The sequence below is a fragment of the Aythya ferina genome (genome assembly GCF_964211825.1).
Source record: "Aythya ferina genome assembly, chromosome: 5".
Classification (NCBI taxonomy): Eukaryota; Metazoa; Chordata; class Aves; order Anseriformes; family Anatidae; genus Aythya; species Aythya ferina.
Genome location: NC_140301.1, coordinates 61,477,731 through 61,498,527, shown reverse-complemented (window position 1 = coordinate 61,498,527; position 20,797 = coordinate 61,477,731). Strand labels below are relative to the sequence as shown.

The window sequence follows — 20,797 nt, the reverse complement described above, 5'->3', positions numbered from 1 at the left end:
AGCTGCTTTATTAACAGTGTTCACCTGGAACCCTCTTCTCAAGTTCCTTAGAGTGCAAGGCCAGCAGAGAGAATTATTTGCACAAATATTGCCAAGCTGAGCCCAATGATTGTATTTCTAATAAATGATGGTCTTTAAACTGTGATTTACATCCCCCTTGTGAGTAATTGTTGTGAAGTGGGTTTTTGTTGTTGTTCGGTTGTGTGTTTTTTTTTAAACAGCGAAGAATAGCAAGCCCCTTATCCTTTAATAAGCCTTTTACTCATTATAACATAGTCCTATTTCTACAAATAAAAAAGGTTGGTATGCACTAAGTTGAACTTTGAGTCCTTGGAAAACCAAGCATGTGTGCCACAGAGAGCAAGAGAGATGAAAGCAATGTTGTGCACAAAAATCCCTATTAAAGAAAAATGGGCATCGCTTCACCAATCTCGGCATGTGAAAACCAAACCTCCTCCTAATATCAAATCGAAATAACCACGTTCATATTCTCAAGACTAACTACCCAGAAGGTTTATAGAAGAAGATGCTGCGTAGCATCTCTGAACATTATTTGACCCTCACTGGTCAGTCTCTAATCCTGAAAATTATTCAGTATTTCATAGGGAGCACAGGAAAAATAAATAAAAACAAAGTATGTCTAGACAAGTGCTTATTAGCATAAAAATTTCTTCCTTAACCCTGAAAGCAAGTAGCTGAAATTCTGAAACCATGGTAGCCCACGCCGTGGCAGGGGGTTGGAACTGGATGATCTTTAAGGTCCCTTCCAACCCAAACCATTCTACGATTCTATGAACCAAGAAATGTGATGGTTAATTGCTACTTTCACCTGAAGGGTTATTTTCAAATACAATGAGGACGAAATTCACAATTTTGACCAATGAAGAAACATCAACAAAATAAATTAGGGATACCATAGGCAGAAATAACAGCCCACAGCTACCCAAGCAGTATTTCACACTCAGGCTTGGAATTTCTCCCAGAAGTAGGTAGAAGTATTCTATAAAGTACTGTCAAACTTCTTCCTAAGAAAAATGAATTCTCCATTCACCATCTCTTCTTTCAGGAGTTCCAATGCATAGCTCCCCTTTTATTTGCAAATTAATTTTACATATAAACTTTTTTTTTTCTTTTGCAAATACTCTCAGCAGTTACTGATGACGTATCAAAGATTTATTCCAGCAGGATGATTTTAGTCTAGTTCTTTTTGTGGTCTGTGAAGTCCCTGCTTTCTTATAAAACAACTTGAAAGGCAGGCCTCTTACCTGATCTTCAATTTTCCATATTCTGACAGTGCCATCACAGCTTGCTGATGCCTGTGAAAGAGAAATAAATAAAATAAATTAAATAATAATAATAAAATAAATATTAAAGTCATTGAGAAATTAATGCTACAATATATATTAAAAAAATACAACCAATGCTACAGATATATAATACATAAGTAGTTTTAAAAAGAAAGTCTCCCTGTTTAAACCATTTTAAGACTTAAAGCTTTCTAATGGAAATATAAATCATCTTGATAATACCACTCAACTCCAAGATACTGGAATTACAAAAAAGGCTCAAAACTAATCTTAAATTACTTTAGTGAAATACCTTTCCACCTCTAAAATCAGATTGGCAATAGATTCCAGAAGAACATAGATAGTAATTGAGTGGGAAAGCAAAGACCGAGCTCCCCTGGGAGGCAACAAATTCTCACACATTCCATCAGCAGTAGTCAGCTGAAATTAAGTAGTCTTATGTCCCCGCTCACTGTTGTTTTACTCCAAAAATAACTCCCCCCTCCCATGGAGAAGGAAATTCAAAGAAGAAAGTAAACAAGTTGTTTTTGTTTTTACCAGATAAACATCCCTGGGGTCAAAAGACAGGCTTAGAACAGGAGCGTCGTGTCCTCGGAACGTTTTCTGCTTGCTGCTGTCAGTCACCTCCACAATTTTGACCATAAAGTCACTGTAAATCACAATGGCACAGTTGTAAGATTATCAACGTTGGTATCAACAGTGACAGAGTATTTGTTTACAGCTATAAAAATTAAATCGGACACTAACTATCTTTTGGGGAAGTTGTAACTCTTGACACTATGATCTAAGGGAAAATGAGAATCTCAAGGCTTACTACAAGAGGAGCAAGGTTACATCACTAGATCATTTTTGTTTAAATCAAAGTTCATAAAATACGGTTGCTCTCTGAAGAGGATATTACATATACACAGACCACAAATCTGTTAAATATAATATTCAATGAGACTAAGTAAAAACCTGTGCTTAGTACTTGTTAAGTCAGTTTCCTGGTATCTATCTGTTAAATGGAACCTATATTCATGATCATCATTCTCTTGGCCAAAAAAGATAGCACAAAATATTTTATTTTTTAAAGTTTTTAACAGGACTATTAAGACCATTTATTGTATCAGATATCATAATTTACTTTTTCTTCTTTTTCAAATTTACTCCCCTTTCCAAAATTACAGACATTACTGCAGTTTAATTCAAAAAATCAATGCCAATAACTTCTAAGCCAAAGAGCTGCCATGACAATCTTCTGGTACTACTCCCTGTCATACTTCACTGCAACATTTTCAAAGAGGAATTTGGGACTCTGTAGGGTTAGTCATTACCTTAACTACACACAGAATTGCAACCTCTGTTTTGTCAAATACCTAAATGCTAGCCAAACAGTCATAAAAAGAAGTCTATAAACTCCATTGTGAGACAACTGAAGTAATGTCAGCTCTCTTAAATAAGGCAAAGAAACGTGAAAGAAAATGCAGGCAGTAAGATAGCTTTTGCTTATTTAAGAAGCCACAGAACTATTTTTCAAACAGTTTAAGTGAATTTTGGCAGCCACCTCGACGTTAAACTTATACAAATCTAAGTTTACAGACTTCATGTAATAATGGAGCAATCTGTGACAAGTAAAGGCTGCATTCCCTCATATCACAGATGTCACCTCCTTCAATGTCTAACAGAAGACCTCATCAAGGGGTGACCTCAGTTTCACAAGTTCTCTTTCCTAACGTGAGGACCCTGGTCAGGCTGCAGAAGGACTGGCTTTTTGTAAAAGTTTTTAGAAACAGAAAAAGGGTGTTGTCTGCTTAATCTCTCTAATCAAACTCAGATCCTGGGGCAGAGCTGTTCCCTCAGAAACGAGCACTGGCAAAGAGCCCAAATTCATGATCTCTGTCGGATTTAGAGATTAGAACAGTTACTGTCCCCAGCTGTCCAGTCGCCCAGTTTTGGTGGAGCTCCCGTGTCTGCTCTGCAGCTGCCAGAATTTACAGTCCAGCATAATGATCCAAATTGCTTTCTAGTTCAATTCATGCTTAGAGGAGGCAGGCTGCAGATGTAATGTTCTGCCATCTCTGCTGTAGGAATGCAGGACAAATTCCAGCAGAGAAGCAAGCAGGCAGCCTGGGTTAGCTAGAGTACCTAAAGAGCTCACCAAATCCAATTAAGAACCACCTGAGCCGTAAATAAATGAACAAGAATGTTGCCTGCTTGCTATTTTGCCATCTCTGTCAAAGGACTGGCATATATTGCATAATTTCTTAGGGCAGCATGTTTGCTTTTAACTAAACTATGCATTTAATCCCCCTCAGGGGAGTCTTGCAACTGTCATTTGTTATCATTTGGCAGAAGGGGGATGATACTGATGCCAGAGAATGACTCAAAGCTCTCGTGCAAATCAGAACCCAGCTAACTTTTGCATGTGCATATACATTTGCAGCACCATGATCCCAAAGAGTCAAGACATTATCCTTAGCACACACTAACAAAATCCTCGATGCTGCAATGAGATCCATATGGGTGAACACTTACAATTATGCATTTATAAGACTGAAAACTGAAAACACTCAAGGCTCCTGAAGAGAAAATGATTTCACAACACCACATTTCTACTTGAAACTATTCGGTGGATCAAATATCTCCCAGAGAATTTTTTCCTAACAGTCCTTTTCATTCCTTCCCCCGCCACCACCGTTCCTGGAAGGCATTTTGCATTACTTTAAAACCCTCAGCGGTCTGTGGATTAAAAATCTCATTGGCAAAATCGCCGTGTGAGGAAGTTGCTGGACCTTCAGTGATAGCAATGTTCTACCTTATCAAGCACAGATTACCTAGATCCAGCAGCAATTTTGGTACCGTCACTGTTAAAGACGACATGGTTTGCGTTCATGGTGAAACGAGTGAGGATGCCATCAGGAGCTCCTTCAGGAAACGTATGTATCTGAACAGTGTTGTTTGATGCTGCTGTGATCAGTCTTCCATTCTTAAACACAAACAAACAAAAAAACATTTGTTAGTGAAACCATATTTATGTCCAAGGAGCCAAAAATGCCCTGATGTTCCCAATGTTTGGGCAGATTAACTTTAGTAGCTCCAAAAGACATCAAGAGTAGCAGAGATATAATCTAACTTGTATTTCTTCCACCCAAAAATAAAGAGAAACACAGTAACTTATTAAGATACTTTATCACTTAAACCAAACTATTACAAGATAATAAAATTATTCTTTGTTTCAATATACTAGAAACTGCTAGATTTAATACCAAGTTGTGCTAGGCTAAAAATCCATGATGTTAATTACATGGCAATTTACTCCATCAAGACATTCCCCACCTGTATATTTACTAAAATAATGAATTCTCAGAAAAGTCACAAATGAATTTCAAAGAACTGTCTGACCTTCTTCGGGTAGATAGAAAAAATAAATCTTTTTATATAGGCGAGAGTGCCTCTTAGAACAGGAGGAATCTTGCATCCTGTTTAGATTAATATGCTACATCATCAGGAGAGGGCATCCTTGGACCGATCTTGCCAGTTAAACACCACTAGGGAAAGACGAGAAATTTATGAACCACAGCTTCGTCCTTTGCAGAAACAGAAGGCAGATGTCATCAAAAAATGACTCCAAATTAAAGTGATTCCAAAACAAAAGAAATTATCCTATGCTTAGAACAGCAGTATATCTTATTAAAGTGACAATACTATTCCTCACTTGGATGCAGCAATAAATTTTTGAAATACATAGAGAAATGCTGCATTTCCTTTTTTTAAAAAAAATGGAAGAAAAAAAAGAAAAAGAAAAGCAGCCTAAATTTATAGTAAAAATCACAAAGAAAAAGAAAGCAACAGCCAGTAGTAAATAACTTGAGAAGGAGATCAGATTTATTACTTATTACAAACCAGTGCCCCATAAAAGTGTCTTTAATGAAGCATATTTTTTGAAATAAAATCTCCTGAAGTTTTAAAAAGGATTCATAATCTCATTGTTTAAAAATAAATCCCTCAAAGCTATAATTCTTTTCCAATAAGCTAAGAGCACAGGACTGTTCCAACTGCTGTCCAAAAATTAAAAACAAGAGGGCACTTCTTAACTGTGAGGGTGACAGAGCACTGGGACAGGTTGCCCAGAGAGGTTGTGGAGTCTCCTTCTCTGGAGATATTCAAAACCTGTCTGGATGCTATCCTGTGCAAGGTGATCCTGCTGGGCAGGGGGTTGGACCAGATGATCTTCAGATGACCTTCCAACCTTAGCCTTTCTGTGATTTCTCCCTCCTGTATTAATTAATAATTTTTACAGTTTCTGGCACCGATTTGCTAAGCGAACCCATTCAAATCACCTCACTTGGTGTGTGAAAAGATAAGCAGCATGATAAAGACCAACAGCAAAACACTACAAATCAAAACAGATGTTACAGGTATTGAGCAAGATACATAAGTTATATCAAAAGGCATATAAGAAACTGAAGAAAGATTATTGTTCTGAATATAGTTTCAAATTAATATATCTGTATGAATTCTCATCTATTTCACCTTTTATATTCCCCTCCAGATATCACATATAGTTGAAAAACAATTTTAAAAATATCCTCTATGACTGCAAAGTTAACTCGACAATATCTGAAGGAGAGATGTAAACTTCTGGAATTCCTCTCTTCTTCCACAATTGCCATAAAGACAATATTTTGGACCTTCTGTTATTAATGTAATATAAGAATAATTGCACACAAGAGAATAGCTGTGAAAATTCTCAAGCTAAATAAATAAAATAGAAAAAAAAAAAAAGATTTGTTTTCTATTATACAAATTGATATAGGTGGATTATTTGCCTTCTTACTTACAAATAATCCCTGTTTCAAGATATACCACAAGGAGCTGCCTTAACATTAAAATAAACAGAGCCGGTTGTACGACAAATGCCACAACAAGTCAGTCAGGTGACAGAAATACCTCTAATCAGCATTCTCAGAAATTATTACTAATTACTGTTAAGCAGGAATCCTGTTCTCCTCTGACTTGGGGCGGAGAGCAAGGGAGAAACAAAATGTCAGAAGCACATTTTGGCCTACAAGCAATTTTGAGAACTAAATATCAACTAACTATTAAAATCAAACAAACAAAAAGCATTACCAAAGCATTAGCAGGCACTGACTACATGAAGTAATTCTTGATTAATATAGATTATAATTCCTTGGGTATTAAAATAGGTCCACACAAAACTACTTCCTGGCTTACCTATTTTCACATAACCTTCCTCCCCCTGTTAGCACCATTTCAGAGCCTCTAAGATTGGAAGGGCAAGAGTAGGAATCAACTGTCAGTAAAATATCCATTCCTCCACCACTGACAACTGAGCTGTCACTGAAAAACACTTTTCCTAACCCTTGATGATTACATATTATGCTGGGAAACTTTTTGCAACTAACATTGTGCAAAACCACTGAAACAGTCTACAAAGTTCACTGCATAATTAGTTTAATCTGCTGGGTTTGTTTTTCAAAAAGGAGATCAAAGTCAGAAATAAGTATAACTGACTGTGAAGCGAGAGGAGTAAGAAAAACTAGTATTATGGAATTTTAGTCTAAGGAATAATTCCTCTTCAAGCCTGCATGGGATAAAGTGAGTTGTCAGGAGTATTCGTTTACATAAAATACTTAGTTAAAATATTCTATAGAAATATTCAGTGAAGTTTTCTGTTTGAGAAGTATTTTTTTCAACACTGCTTTAACATTTTCACTTAGACACAAAGGTACAATGTGGACATAGGCTCAAATTTAAACAAAATCTGATTAAACACTATTCAACGTTGTTTTCCATATATTGGCACAAAGGCAAAGATCTACATACTTAACCTCTATCAGACTGAAATGTGCTATGCACAATATTATTCCTGCCTTTTTCTGTGTATTATCTCAATATATGCATAATGTTACATATGTGAGCACTATCTTAACAGCCTCAGCAGTCATGTTATGTATCAACATCAGCATGACAGAACTTAACTCGAGTTCTGTTAACTACGATACCTTCAGAGCACACGAATAGGCCTTCTCTCCAACATTAATGGACTTTGGATCATCATCATCCAGGTTCTCCCAAATCCTAACATCTCCATCACTGCCGCAAGTTACAATGCAGCTGTTCAAAGACAAGGGTTGTTAACATTCAGGTACAGAAAGGACAGCCACTCTGACTTTCAATCCCAGAATGAAAATGTTACTGAAGTGTTTGTTTTTTAACTGAAACACAATACATATTATGTTATTCACTGAATGCCATGTTTAATAAACATAGAAAAAAAATTCAGGACCATAACAGAGTACCTGAGTCTGGTTATGCCTAGCCCCCATTGAACTCACCCTTACATATTTTAAGTCAATCTAGATGATTTTTTTTTTCAAAGGACTTAATTAGTACTGATTTCACTTTGGGCTGGGCATTTAATTGTTTCTTCAGCCTTGAAAATTTACCTTACAGCTAATTACAAAGCTGAGGCCAAAGCAAGGGCGCTAACACACACCCTTGACTGAAGTTAACCAAGCTTAACATGTTCCAGGCCTACAGAGTTCTTAAAAATAGTTGACATAAGATTCAATTGTCAAGGCTACTAGAGTTAGCTTTCACAATTTTAAAGCAATAAACAATAACCTTAAGTACAAAGCAAATACGTAAACGTTTGCATAGGATTTTTAATTACTTTCTGAATCTATAATCAAGCTTTGTATTCTTTTTTTTTTTCCCAGATGCAGTCCCCAAAAAAATCTAATTAAACAGTAAAGTATTACAAAGTCAGTAGAGAAACTGTGATGTTACTCCCCTGGTGCTGTTCTATAAGGTTTGCAAGCAACACTGCATTGATATTGAAAATATTGACATCGGAGGGTCCAGCAGTACTGGACCAGTGGTCTTCAGCAGAAATGTCTGTTTTTTTGTTGTTGTGGTGGTGCCTTTTTTTTTTTTTTTAAATATATCTGCATTTTGATGGAAGATAATTAAACCTTAACTCTATGCAAACAAGACTTTTTGTGGTTGGAGGGGAGGGTTGTTATCAGACTACCCCTACAGTCCTCTTTGTAGCAAGCCTAATGACCTAAAGAAAGGGATAAGATAATTTGCATTTAAACCATAATCAATATGGTTTAGACTGTAAATTCATTTGAGATGGCTTGTATTCTAGCTTACCTTTTATTTTTAATCAAAAAACAGGTAACAACAAACATTCAGTTTTTATTTATGCATGCAAGAACTAGTGTAAGTAGAACAAGAAAGAACAGCAAGCCAGTATTGGATTTCTTCTGCTATAGTTTTAATTTCTTATTGGATATATAAACATATCTTCTCCAACATATGCATGTATGTATAAAGTAATATATATATATATATATAAGTCTTATATATAAGTTATGTCTATTGCTTCAAAATTTAGGGCATCAAAAGATGCGTCTTATAGTCAGTTCTCAACAAAGGCAAATAAAGGGCTTGCCAAACCATGCCAGGCCATAAATCCATCTGTCCAGCACCATAACCATCAGCAGCTGGTACAGATACTCCTGAGGAGGCAGCAGACAGAAAATATAATCCCCTGGATTAGATTTTATCCCCCCTCTCCAGGAGTTAGGTTAAATTACCTCCCGGTGTCATCGAAGCAAACATCCGTGTGGCCCTCCGTGTGGCCATAGCGCATGGGTTTTTGGGCAGAAGGCATCTTTGCTGTCACCTGTGGATAAAAAGGAGAGAAATACGAGAAATACAATCATTAAAATTAGAAATAGAGAGGATGAAAGAGCTCCGGATGGCAGGGCAAGGTTAGAGGTGATGGCAACCCCCACACACACGGGGGCTGGAACCACGCAGAGTCTGGCCACACGGCCTAAGCAGCTCAGCCCCCACTACTCCTAAACACCCCCAAATCCGAAGAGTTTCGGCCAAAAACGAGCCAGGGAAGAAAAAAGGGGGGAAAATTAAACGAGGGGGACCTCAGGGGACGGGTGCGCGGGGCCTGAACTCGGAAATCTCAACGAGAAGGGGCCGCGGGGAGCCCCACGGGGGCGAGGGGAAGGGGAGGGGAAGGCTGGGGGCCGCGTTCCCCCCTCATCCCCCATCGCCTCCCCGCTCACCACAGCGGGCCCCGGCCGCCCTGTTGGAGCCTTCCCGCGCTGGGCTCTCGGTGCCCGCCCCAGGGGCCGGCCCGGAGCCCGTCAGGCCCGGGGCGGAGCTGGGTTTAACGGGGGCCGGCCCGGCCCGGCCGCCACACGCAGGATGGCGGCGGCTGTGGGAGAGGCTGGGGCCGCTCGCAGGAGGAGGAGGAGGCGGCTGAGGGGCTCCGGCGGGTGAAAGAGCCGGGACGGAGCCGGGTGAGGGGCGAGAAGCGGGCAGGGTGGGTGCAGGGGAGAGCCGTGAGGGGCGGGCAGGGCCCGGCTGCTGCCTGAGGGGACGCGGCGAGGTCGGGCGTGAGGGAACCGGCATCAGCGGCCTTCATCCTCCTCCTCTTCCTCATCTCCTCCTCCTCATCCACCTCCTCCTCCTTCCTCTCCTTCTCCTCAGACCCCCCAGGCCTCTGCCTGAACAGCCCCGGTAGTCTCGTCCTACCCGGTTGCCTCCCTCCCCTTAAAAAAAAAAAAAAAGGGTATTTTGGCCCCAAAACGCAGCCCGGCTGGCTGAGGTGGGGGGGCAGTTAGACGCGGGGTGCTGGAAGCGTGACTCTCCCGCTACCAAAAATTGCCTTTATCCTTCTCGATGCGCCGATAATTCAGTTTTTCTGAGGGAAATCGGTGTGCCAGGTACCCGGCTCTTCAACATCCAAATCCTGCGTGTCCATCACAAGCCCTTCGGGAGCTGCAGGAACCCTCCGTCGAGGCAAAATCCTACAAAAACGAAATATCATCGGCTGCTCCCTGTGGGGAACACACCCCACAAAAGCTGTAGGACCGAACCCGCCTGGAGATCCTGGAATTAGGGGATTATTCCCTACGGACAGCTGCCGTGACGCTGGTGCCAAATGCAGTTGTGGTGAAGTAGGTAGCGAGGCACGGCATGAAGCTTTTCCAGGCTGGAAAGCAGAAGCCAGACATTTTTTATTTTTATTATTATTTCTTAAAGGACAAAACATTACAGCTCGGCATACCCGAAGTAAGAAGCAAAAAAAAAAAAAAAAGGGCTCTCTATTTTTCCTTAATGCAACTTTAATGTTCTGGCCCAATTTATTCCAGCTTCTAAGAAAATTTGCTCCCAGGCAAAAACCTTTTATCTTCAGTTTTAGTCTGGAGCGGATCTATCAGTGGTCGGGGTGAGCAGCGTGATTTATTTATGTTGGAAATGTGCTCGGGCTCTTTATGCCACTCACATTGTTGGTGCTTTCATGAATGAGTAAGACAGTAGGCAGGCTCTTATATTTTTTTTTTTATCAATATGCCCAGATTTCATTATTATTAAGCCTTGTGGAAGCTGTGTGGAGACATGTTTTCCATGGGTGTATCCTGACATATTTCAGTAAATCGTGATTTCTGGTGAGGATAATGTGTTCTAGCACAGTGATTCGAGCTGAACCGCTTATCAGATGAGTGGGAAGAGCGAGCTATTCTTACAGCAGCCTCCCTGCAAGCTTCTGGGGCTGAGACGAACGCACGCCAACTGTGTTATTATGTTTTTTAATTATTTATTTCGCTTGGCAGAAAGTCTCATGCGAGCTGCACCTGGATTATTTTACAATGCAAAAGCTGTTACAAGTCCAAGCGTAGCGTAATCCTCCGGAGGTGCTACCAAGGGAGCGCAGGCACCGTCTCTAGGTCCTGTTGGAAGTGGCAAGGTGTCAAGTGTGAGGTTATTCTTTAAATCCGGGTCGGAAACCAAAGCTTCAGCTTTCTGAGGAGGTGTAGCCGCTTGAGAGGGCAGCGGCAGGGCGGGAGCTGCTGGGCTCACCTCCTGGGTTTCTGGGTGGAGCGCGACGTGTCGGTCACGGGCCATAAAGCTGTTACTGATTTAGTGCTGGAGAGGCGGCTGCGCTCGGCGAGCAGCTCCTGCCGCCTGCAAGCAGGGCGCTGCTACAGCGGGAGGTACGAGAGGTCCTCAGCACCTGCCTCCAAAACCTCTTCCACATCCCAGGAGGGAATAAGAGAGCTTAATTTTGGGTTAAACTGGGCATCGCTGCCTGCCCTTCTCCTCCTGGAGCTCTGGGGATATGCAGACCCTGTAATAATCAAGTATATTTCCAGGTAAGAAGTACTGCAGACTGTTTTTGTCTTTTCAGATTATCATTTTTAAGCCAGGAGAATTGAGCCTCAGTGTTATCCTTAACAGGTCGGGCTTTTTTTCCAAAAGAAGTCAATAACAGCCCGGCTTCAGTGGAAGGTCAGGTTTTAAAATGGGATCTCGTAGCCAAAATCTAATTGGGCGAAAGTAATGAAAACAGCATGTGACTGGTGAGAATTTTTTTTTAATGACTTCTACGTAAGCTGAAAGGAAAAGGGACGGGTGCTCCGATTTATTACAACTTAATTCTTCCCTCTTGGGGTTTTATCAGGGCTAGAAGAGTATCAACTGCTGTAACAATACCAAAATTGATTTAATTTTCTGTGTGTGAATCTCCTTTTGTTAAACAAGAGGCTTGCTAGAGTGACACTTTGGCTTTTGTGTGCTTGAACAGAAAACCTCAGGAGTGCTTTCTTGTTAGGAGGGCTGTGCAGGAGGTTGTCCCCTGAGCTGGTGGGACCTCCATCCTTGGAGGCTTGCAGGATGTGGAAGGCTTCCAGCAAGAGGCTGGGCTGGCGGCCCTGAGCGTCCATTTCACCCAGTGCCTGGGGGCATCGTGCTGTTCTGTTTCTTCTTTACACAGAAACCAAAGCAGCTTGACAGAAAGGACCTGGGGACTCCGTGCTAGAGGCTGAGGACAAAAATATCTGGTTAAAGCAATTCAGTATTTATTGGGAGGGGGTGAAGTCTGTCAACACTCGTGGTTCTTATTCTGCTCTCGGAGTTCCTGGGTGTTTTGCAGCTGATTTAAACAGACATCTGGCGAGTCTTATCGCAGTTGTCCGTGGCATTTTACCTCTGGCTAGGAGGTGATATTTGTATTGCCTCAGAATGGCTGCTAGGCACTACACGTAGTTCAGGCTTGAAGTTTGAGTGTCCGGGCATGGGTGCTGGAAGGAAAAAGCATCGGGAGTGGACGGCTGCCCCATCCCCCTCTGAAGCTCTCTGCGGACGGAGCAAAGAGGCATTTCGTGCTCAGGAGCTGTGCCCGTGGTGAAAACAACAACAGAAACCACCCCGCTCCCTGCCTGTCCTCGGGGACTGTGAGCCGTGGCAGCGCTGGATAACCTTGAACTGCAAGCCGGATCCTGTGGCCTGATGTGAACTCTGTTTATCCCCGCACGCTGCTTTCCCCCTGCCATTTGTTTAGAGTTTCAACGTGAGGTTTTTGTCAAATCCTTCTGCTTCTGAGATGCCTGAGGTGTCCCCGCTTAGAAGAAAGCTTCTGCAGGCAGAGGGCTGCTCGTGTCTGTGTCGTTACCTGCCAGCGCCTGTCTCTTCGCTTCGTTGCAGCAGGGGAGATCTCAGACCTGACATCCGTAAGCTGTGCGCTGTACGACTTCTCCATTTAGTGCTGCCTGCAGGGAGAAGCCCGCTCTGTGTTCCCTGGGTTTTATTCTCCCTTTTTTTATTCTCCTGCTCTTTGAGTTGTGTGCAGCCATTAATGGATGTAGGGGACGTCGTATTTTCCTCACGGGTCTGCAGCACAAGGGAAGATTGGTTTAGGTGCATAGTGTGCAGTGGGGATACAGCCCCGAATGCCTCACCATCCTTTGTGTCTTTCTACCCACATTATTTTTGGTCCCCATGCTACAGGCAGGGCTCTGAATCACGGATTGGGGAAAGCCTGAAGGATGACCCCTCGCTGGAGCACAGGACACCAGGATTTGGGCACCCACCATCCTTTTTGGTAGGGGATGCTTCAGGATGCAGCTTGCAGCAGAGCTGGGAACAGCAGCTTTGCCTCCTGCGTTACACATTGAGCACTTTATTCTTCCTTCACAACTTCAGCTTCGAGCCTGCCTTTTGTAGGACAACATCCCCATTTTTTTTCACGTGCTCCACGCTCTTCCCACGGGCGTAGCAATTACTCCCGTGACGTGGCAGGGTTGGCGCCTTGCTCCCAGCAGCCTCCAAACCCTCAGGAACAGCTTTGTGTGCTGCTGGCTAATGGGGCATGTCTTAAAACATCATGTGCTGCCGCCTCGCTTGGAGTTTCAGGGTTCAGATACCGCTAATGGTACACGACAGGAGAAAGGCAGGGAGGGGAACGTGGCTTTACAGCCAAACACGACGACAACCCAGATAGAAATGACACCAAGCACTGAAGTTCTCACAGTTGCAAGGCCGTGCTGTCACGTTGGGGGATATCGGGCCTTCTCAGCACTTTGGGGGTTTGCACATTTTGCAGTTTTTAATTAAAAGCCTGTATTCTGCCTGTTCCTACCCCTTATAAGGGCTGGATGTGCAGAATGAGATAATTGAAGGTTTCCGAAGCAATTACAAACTGTCATACCCTAATTTTGAAGTACTTGACTTTGCACCCTAAATGCTCTCTCTCCTTCCAATTAAAAATCCCTTATACATAGCTAAGGAAATTTACCACAGGCTGAATTTTGTTTTTCAGCAGTTATTTCAGATTATCACCGGGGCGAATGAGATGGGGGGGATGTTGTTGGTGGTTTTTGATTTTTTTTTTTAATCATTGTGGAGAAAATTCACTGCTCCAGAAGCAATTCTAAGCTTCTGGATGACCAAATGTAAACGTTTCAAAAGCAGTCACTGAACCCTGGTCTAAATAAAGGAGGTTTGGGTCTCAAATACTGCCTTTCTCCTCTCAGTATTGCATCTGCAATGTTTTCACCAAAAAGTTGTGCGCAAAATCTTGGGAGAAGAAAGCAATCTTTAATATTTGATGGTTTGTAATTGCTGAAGCATGGACCCCATTCCCCGACTCCCCTTGGTTGCAGTGAGGTATTGCTCATCTCCATGGCTCTAATGCTAGATTTTTCCACACATTTGCAGTGTTTTTACTTTTCTTCCCCTCCTTCCACATTTTTTTCATCTCTTTTCTTTTCCCCACCTTTCCCTCCCTTTCCCTTCCCCCCCCCCTCAGGTTTGTGGCTTGTGAATAACGAACGCAATGTCAAAAATTCCTTGGTGAAAGTTACATCTGGGATGCATTTGGTCCACATCTTGCATGTAAGCCCTTGGCACGGCAGCCTTAGTCTTTTACTGAAAGCAGAGGCGAGACCTCAGCCTGCTCGGCCCCTCGGGGACTGCAGGGAGATTGTGTCATGCTGCCTAATCCTAATGATGAGAATGGATTGAATGGAGAGAGGAAGTGGATGCCCTTCGCTTTTCCTGCTTAGTATTTACCACGTCAATTAGTTCATTTAAAAAAAAAAAAAAACAAAAACACCACCACAAAACAGTGGAAGGCAGGAGCTGGATCTACTTTTGGTGCAAAAAGTGTGATGGTACGTGATGGAAAGCCTTTCTGCCATGCCCTGGGAGAGCGTAGCACGCAGAGCATATTGCTCTCTGTGTACCTTGAAAAAAAAAATCCCTGCTCTACTTTCAACCAAGTAATCAAAAGAGGAATTTTTGATTTTTTTTTTTCTCAAAGTGCAGCATTCAGAAGGAAATCTCTTATCTGTGTGAGAATTCAATGCGCTTTTGGAAACAAAAGAGAATTAAATCAGCAACCGTGGGTCTCAGAGCAGCGCTGATTTTAATAATGTAAACTTTCTTCTCTAATGAGTAATAAGCAGTTCCATCTTTCATGGCCTTTTAAAATTGCTTTTAGTAAGGGACTGGATTTGTTTTAATCCTTTTCAGTATGTAAAGCCCCAGATATTTCAATCCCTTAGGGGCTCAGTATTTTCCAGCTCCGTTTTAAAAGGCAGAGGGAAAACAGCTTTCAGAAATTGACAGAATCTGTGACTGATATAGTTTTTTTTTGTTTTTTTTTACCCAGAAAGTGACCCAGAAGTGTCAGTTAAGAATAAGATCTCTGGCATCCCACCCCGTGGATTAGCAGCAAACAGGCGTATCATCTAGGTACAGTAGCTCTTTGTACTCTGACCTACTTGTTTCTGCTCTGGCTTGTTCCTTCTTGAAAGGTTATTTGGAAGAGATGCAGAACTTGCTCAATAAACAGCCGAAGCAGTGCCACCTGCCACGTGAAAGGCTTCATTTTGAAACGGACCCTGGTGAAGGAGAAGTATCAACGCCCAAAACTTTCTGCTCTGCTTCGTAGTCAGAACGGGTGCTCTAAAAACGCACCGGATGGTTTGCTCTGGAGGAAACTTCTGAGAAGAAAGGGTTAAGAGAGCCCTGTGTGGGATCAGGGTGGTGTTTGTGGAGTGCTCTCAAGAATTCAGCTTGATCTTTATTATACGTGGCTAGCAATTAATGGTTCCTGTCGTCATGTGTACACGGGCATCGGTCTTGTGTCGTGTGCGTGCGAAGCCGTTAACCTCTCTGCCTTCTCTTTTTCCTCAGGTACTCTCAGAAGGTGCCTCAACGAAGCTTCCTCGCGTGGAGAACCCTACGAGGAAAACAGCGCGTTTTCTGCAAACTCGTGGAGCAAAGCTCTCAAAATGGCAGACAATAAGGACAGTAACGTTAAAAACGCAGATGTCAGACCCAAAAGCAGCCGGAGCAGAAGCGCCGACAGAAAGGATGGTTACGTGTGGAGCGGGAAGAAGCTCTCCTGGTCAAAAAAGAGCGAGCACTGTTCTGATGCTGAAACTGCAAGCGCTGTGGGAAGATCAGGGGCTAATTTAAAGAGCCAGGAGAGGAAATACAGCTGCTCCTCTATCGAGCTGGATCTAGATCGCTCCTGTGGTCACAGGTTTTTGGGCCGCTCTCTCAAACAGAAATTGCAGGATGCCGTGGGTCAGTGCTTTCCCATAAAGAACTGCAGCAGTCGGCACGCCTCAGGGCTCCAGTCGAAAAGGAAAATTCATATCAGTGAACTCATGCTAGATAAGTGTCCTTTTCCTCCGCGCTCAGAGCTCGCTTTTCGGTGGCACTTGATTAAAAGGCATACAGCCCCCATCAGCCAAAAGGCAGATGACTGGATAATCGCTGATTTATCCCAGAACGAGGAGAAGGAGGATCACCTGCGAGACGACGAGGTAGCCAACGGGGGAACGGAGTCTCCCTCCCAGTCCTGTGAGCTTCCCGATGGCATTTCCTCCAGGGGGGACTCGAGGTCGGAGCTGGTACTGGGTAAGGTGGTGCGGAGCAGTAAAGAGGAGAGCGACATGGACTCCGACGACGAAGTTATTACGCTGTGCACGAGCTCTAGGAAAAGAAACAAGCCCAAATGGGAAACCGACGACGAGCTGCTGCGGATGGAAACGCCCCCAAAATACCACACGCAGATCGATTATGTCCACTGCCTGGTCCCAGACCTCCTTCAGATCAACAACAACCCCTGCTACTGGGGAGTCATGGATAAATACGCCGCCGAAGCGCTGCTGGAAGGCAAGCCGGAGGGAACGTTTCTGTTACGAGATTCTGCCCAAGAAGACTACTTGTTTTCGGTGAGCTTCAGGCGCTACAGCCGCTCCCTCCACGCACGGATAGAGCAGTGGAATCACAACTTCAGCTTCGATGCCCACGATCCGTGCGTCTTCCACTCCCCGGACATCACGGGACTCCTAGAGCACTACAAAGATCCGAGCTCCTGTATGTTCTTTGAACCTCTTCTGTCCACTCCATTAAACAGGACCTTTCCTTTTTCTCTCCAACATATATGTAGAACAGTTATTTGCAACTGTACCACTTATGACGGCATCGATGCACTTCCTATTCCTCCGTCAGTGAAGCTGTATTTGAAGGAATATCACTACAAATCGAAAGTTAGAGTACTCAGGATTGATGTGCCAGAGCAGCAAAGCTAGAAAATATTTTTATGAAAGAATGAAATTGTCTCTCAACAGATCAGTTTGTGTTCAGTCTTTCCTCCTTTTAAGTTCCTTAATGTCATTTTGACTTTTTTTCCCCTTCTTCTGCAGATTATTTACAACCCCAACTAGCCTCTGTCTAAGGCTTTTTTATCCAGACGTACTTTGAGTCTTCCCGAGTCTCTTTTTAGAAATGGTATTCGTTGTGGGCTTTCGGTACTGTTCCCCAACTAGAGTTTTATGGAATTTCAGGTAGGCTTTCTGGTATTTCTATAGGTGGATAGTCTTTAGATCTAAAAACCTTAAAAAAATCAGTTTTGAACTTGATCTGTCTTTTATATTGTAATTTACATATGTTGCTGAGATGTTTGAAATAATGCACATTAACTAAAGATTGACTCATCTCTATTTTCTGCATTTCTTTTAAAACGAGTGCTCTAGTCTGTGTGTGTGTGTGTGTGCGCCCATGTTTAATGTAGGAAATTCATCGGTCTATTTCTAACATGACTATTCCTAGCAAAATGAGGTTTGAAAGAGGATACGATCTTGCTATAAATACATCAGGGGGCTAAACGCCAGGGAGAAAACAATTCAAGCTAAGGACAACGCTCAATACAGGAACAAACATGCACAAACTGGTCAGGAAAGGATTTGGGCTGGAAAGGAGGAAGGCTCACTCGTCAGCAGTGGGGTTCTGGAGTAGAATTTCATTTCTATAACAGCAGTAAAAAGCAAACTGCTCAGAAACTGGGGTTTGTTTGGTGTCTGGAAGGGGCAATGATGCAGCCACTTGTGATAGATGGGGCTTGGACTTGGCAACTGTTTCTCTGTTCCTGTTTCGTTATGGGCAATAGCCAGTTTTCACTCCAGGGGCTGCTGGTCTGAGTTGATAAAGCATGGGGTGGGAAGGCAGATATTTCCTTAATCTTGGACGATTTATGCATATTAAACTATCTGATCCTATTTGTGTGATCCTGAGGTGACGAATAGCTTTCCCACATTGTTAGTGGGAGGGTTTTTTAGTTGTTAAGTATAGCTGGAAAAAAAAGCGTGCGCATTTTTCTTGCAACCTGTACAGGAAAACCATGATAATGCTCCTAAAAGCATTACTTATGGTGCATGGATTGTCAGATCTGCTGCTGAATTGTTGGTGAGATCCCAAGGAGACTCAGGCTCTAGGTCCAGGCACAAAACTAGAGCATTTTCCAGGCTGGCCTTGGGTAAGGGCTCCACGAGGAGCAACCTGTGGTTCTGGTGGCTTCGCCTGCACGTGCTCGCAGATCACCTAACTGCAGTGACAGCAGCCGTACTGTTTTCTTCCCCTTTGATCCCAGGGAGTGTTTGTATCCTCCTGAAACGCCTTTGAAAGTGAGACCCAAAGCAGGCGGAATTACAGATGTCTAATTTTCCGCGTGCGTGCCGGAGATCTTATCAAAAATTCACAATGACCCGGGTGCGTGAGGCTACATACGTGTGCAGGCTCAGAGCGGGAGCGTGCCGTGCGGTCTCCCTCCCGGATTGCAGACTAAATGCTACAGCAGCACAAGCAGCATTTCTCTTTGAATACCTCAATTTCACCTTGTCCAGCACCCTGGGAATTTGTGAGTCGAGGAAGTTTGCCAGGCAACTCTAGCAGAGTCCTGCTTGCCCCTGAGCGAGCGTAGCCTTTCCCCTGATCTGCTGTCGCTGTGATGTAAGCAGATTTCCAGGGACATCTGCTTAGAGACCAGCCAGTTTGTTTTCACTGTGTTTTAAATAGGTTTCGAACCAAAGTCTCCAGGGAGAAAATGCAAACACATCAATCTATCGCATCGCACACGGGTGAATACGCTGCAGGACAGACTCTCAGCTGCTATAAATCAGCGTGGCTTTATCGATGCACTTACAACAGTTGATACCAGCTGAGATTCTTCCTCCTCCGTATGCAAATGATGGTTGTATGACTGATGTCCAAAAAATTACCCTTTTCTTTTGGTAATGTTTCCCTCGTGCTGCTTCCATTCAACTGGTATTACTTTTTGCATAAGCTGGGTTCTGTCGAGAACAGCTTCGGATTACTAAATCTATTTCTTCCTTATCTACCACTGCTATTTTCCACATACAAAGTGAATGAATAGCAGGGATCATCTTTATTCTGCTTTTTTTTTTTTTACACTGTGCATGTCAGACCAAAATGCTGCTGTGATACAAAACAATTGGTTTGAAATCTAACTTCACAGATGCAGGCTGCTTAATTAAAACTTCCAGAACCTCTTAGGGCAAAAAGCTCAATTTTAGTTGGAAATTGCCATTATTATATTTATCGCAAGCCCACAACATCTAGATTTCCACCAAAAGCCTTACCCGTTTTGAAACTTGGCAAAGGCCACCGTCTCCTTCAAAGCCAGCAGGGATTTTGTCCCCTCAAAATGAAAGAACCTTTTTGGGTTAGAGGTCTACAATTTGCTGTGATTTCAGTGTCGTTCCATACGCAGCCTACATTGCTTCAGCAGTCAGGTGCTGCTGATGCATCGCTTACACCAAAACTGTCTTGAGCACTCCAATTTTAGGAGACCTATATAATGTAGCGGTTGGGAAATGGAGGTGCTGCAGTAAAAATAGTGCCTGTTGACCACAGGCCAATGAGTTGCATCTATTTAGAGAAATCATATGTAGAAAATAACCCCTGAATGGGCTCTGGTGGAAATTCACCCTACGTTTCTCCTGTTTGTTTGTCCAAGCCATGCCTGTGTGACCTCAGTATCTTCTGACAGCCTGAACTGTGTAGATTTGTGCAGCCTGTGAGGGAGACATTTCCCAAAGTACACGGGTTTTTATGAAACATGAAAACTCAAAATCTATTTTGCTTAAATGCATGTAATTTATTTATTTATTTATTTATTTTTTGAATAAGCCTTGTAGAAAATAACTGGCTTCATGACACGCAAAGATTTGTCATCCTAAGGTTCTCTTCTACTCTCACCACTAACAGTCTTACCGGTGCTGATCACTCAAAGAATAGTTTATAATTCCTGGCATTAGCTCTCTGAAGTATGTTCCAGGAACAACCAAGTCTTGAAGTTCAGTATTGAAGCCCTTTAGACTTTTCTCAGAGAGCCCCAGGAACAGGGTAAGAACTGCCATCTCCTCATCCCAGGTTCCTGTGGGATAAAGTTGGCAGGTTCTTGGGGATAAAGATTAAACGTGGAACAAAGAAAGGTATGGGGATGTGGGGAAAAACAAGAGCTTGAGGTGGATGAGAACGTACTCCTAAATTGGCCCTGGCCACAGCCCCTGTGTTTTGAGGCTCCCAGCCAGCTTTACATCAGGGATCATGGCCCTGAAGTGGTTTCTGTTGTTGTGAGGGCTCGACTACATTGCCCTGTGGTTCTGCAGAAACACAGCGTTGCATCAGCGTGAGCTGGTAAGAAACAGGATCAGATTTTGATACATGATTTTGATAAGGGGGAAGGAAGCCAGGCTCTTGAGGCACGCTGGGCCAAGGACACACACGAGCTCTTTTTACAGGACGGTTTAAAAGACAAACGCTCGCTCCGTTAATTATGTTCTCTGGCATTTGCT

The 20,797-nt window shown here is 43.0% G+C and overlaps 2 protein-coding genes across 5 annotated transcripts in view; one reads left to right on the top strand and one right to left on the bottom strand.

Moving 5' to 3' along the window:
- The window catches only part of WDHD1 (WD repeat and HMG-box DNA binding protein 1), a 31,440-nt gene extending 21,955 nt beyond the window's left edge, over positions 1-9,485 (bottom strand). The window contains exons 1-6 of one of the 2 annotated variants that reach the window (XM_084520177.1): positions 9,407-9,485; positions 8,918-9,006; positions 7,316-7,427; positions 4,124-4,275; positions 1,845-1,956; positions 1,266-1,316 (exon numbers count right to left, since the gene is read on the bottom strand). In XM_084520177.1, coding sequence (XP_084376303.1) covers positions 1,266-1,316; positions 1,845-1,956; positions 4,124-4,275; positions 7,316-7,427; positions 8,918-8,994 — 504 coding nt within the window. In that variant the 5' untranslated portion in view covers positions 8,995-9,006; positions 9,407-9,485. Of the gene's footprint in view, positions 1-1,265; positions 1,317-1,844; positions 1,957-4,123; positions 4,276-7,315; positions 7,428-8,917; positions 9,007-9,265; positions 9,352-9,406 lie in introns of those variants that run through there. The other variant, XM_084520178.1, reaches the window with a different exon arrangement.
- Positions 9,486-9,524: 39 nt separating this feature from the next.
- Positions 9,525-17,644, top strand: SOCS4 (suppressor of cytokine signaling 4). Of its 3 annotated transcripts, none has more exons than XM_084520179.1 (3): positions 9,525-9,643; positions 15,298-15,380; positions 15,825-17,644. In XM_084520179.1, the coding sequence occupies exon 3, from the start codon at positions 15,923-15,925 to the stop codon at positions 17,231-17,233; it is 1,311 nt and encodes a 436-aa protein (XP_084376305.1). In that variant the 5' UTR covers positions 9,525-9,643; positions 15,298-15,380; positions 15,825-15,922; the 3' UTR covers positions 17,234-17,644. The 3 variants fall into 3 exon arrangements, with proteins under 3 accessions (XP_084376305.1, XP_084376307.1, XP_084376306.1); XM_084520180.1 differs by lacking the exon at positions 9,525-9,643 and adding an exon at positions 11,297-11,500; XM_084520181.1 differs by lacking the exon at positions 15,298-15,380 and having other exon boundaries at positions 9,531-9,643.
- Positions 17,645-20,797: the final 3,153 nt, after the last annotated feature.

What these genes read in the sequence shown, in the direction of transcription:
- SOCS4 (XM_084520179.1), top strand. Translation starts at nt 15,923, where the DNA reads ATGGCAGACAATAAGGACAGTAACGTTAAAAACGCAGATGTCAGACCC.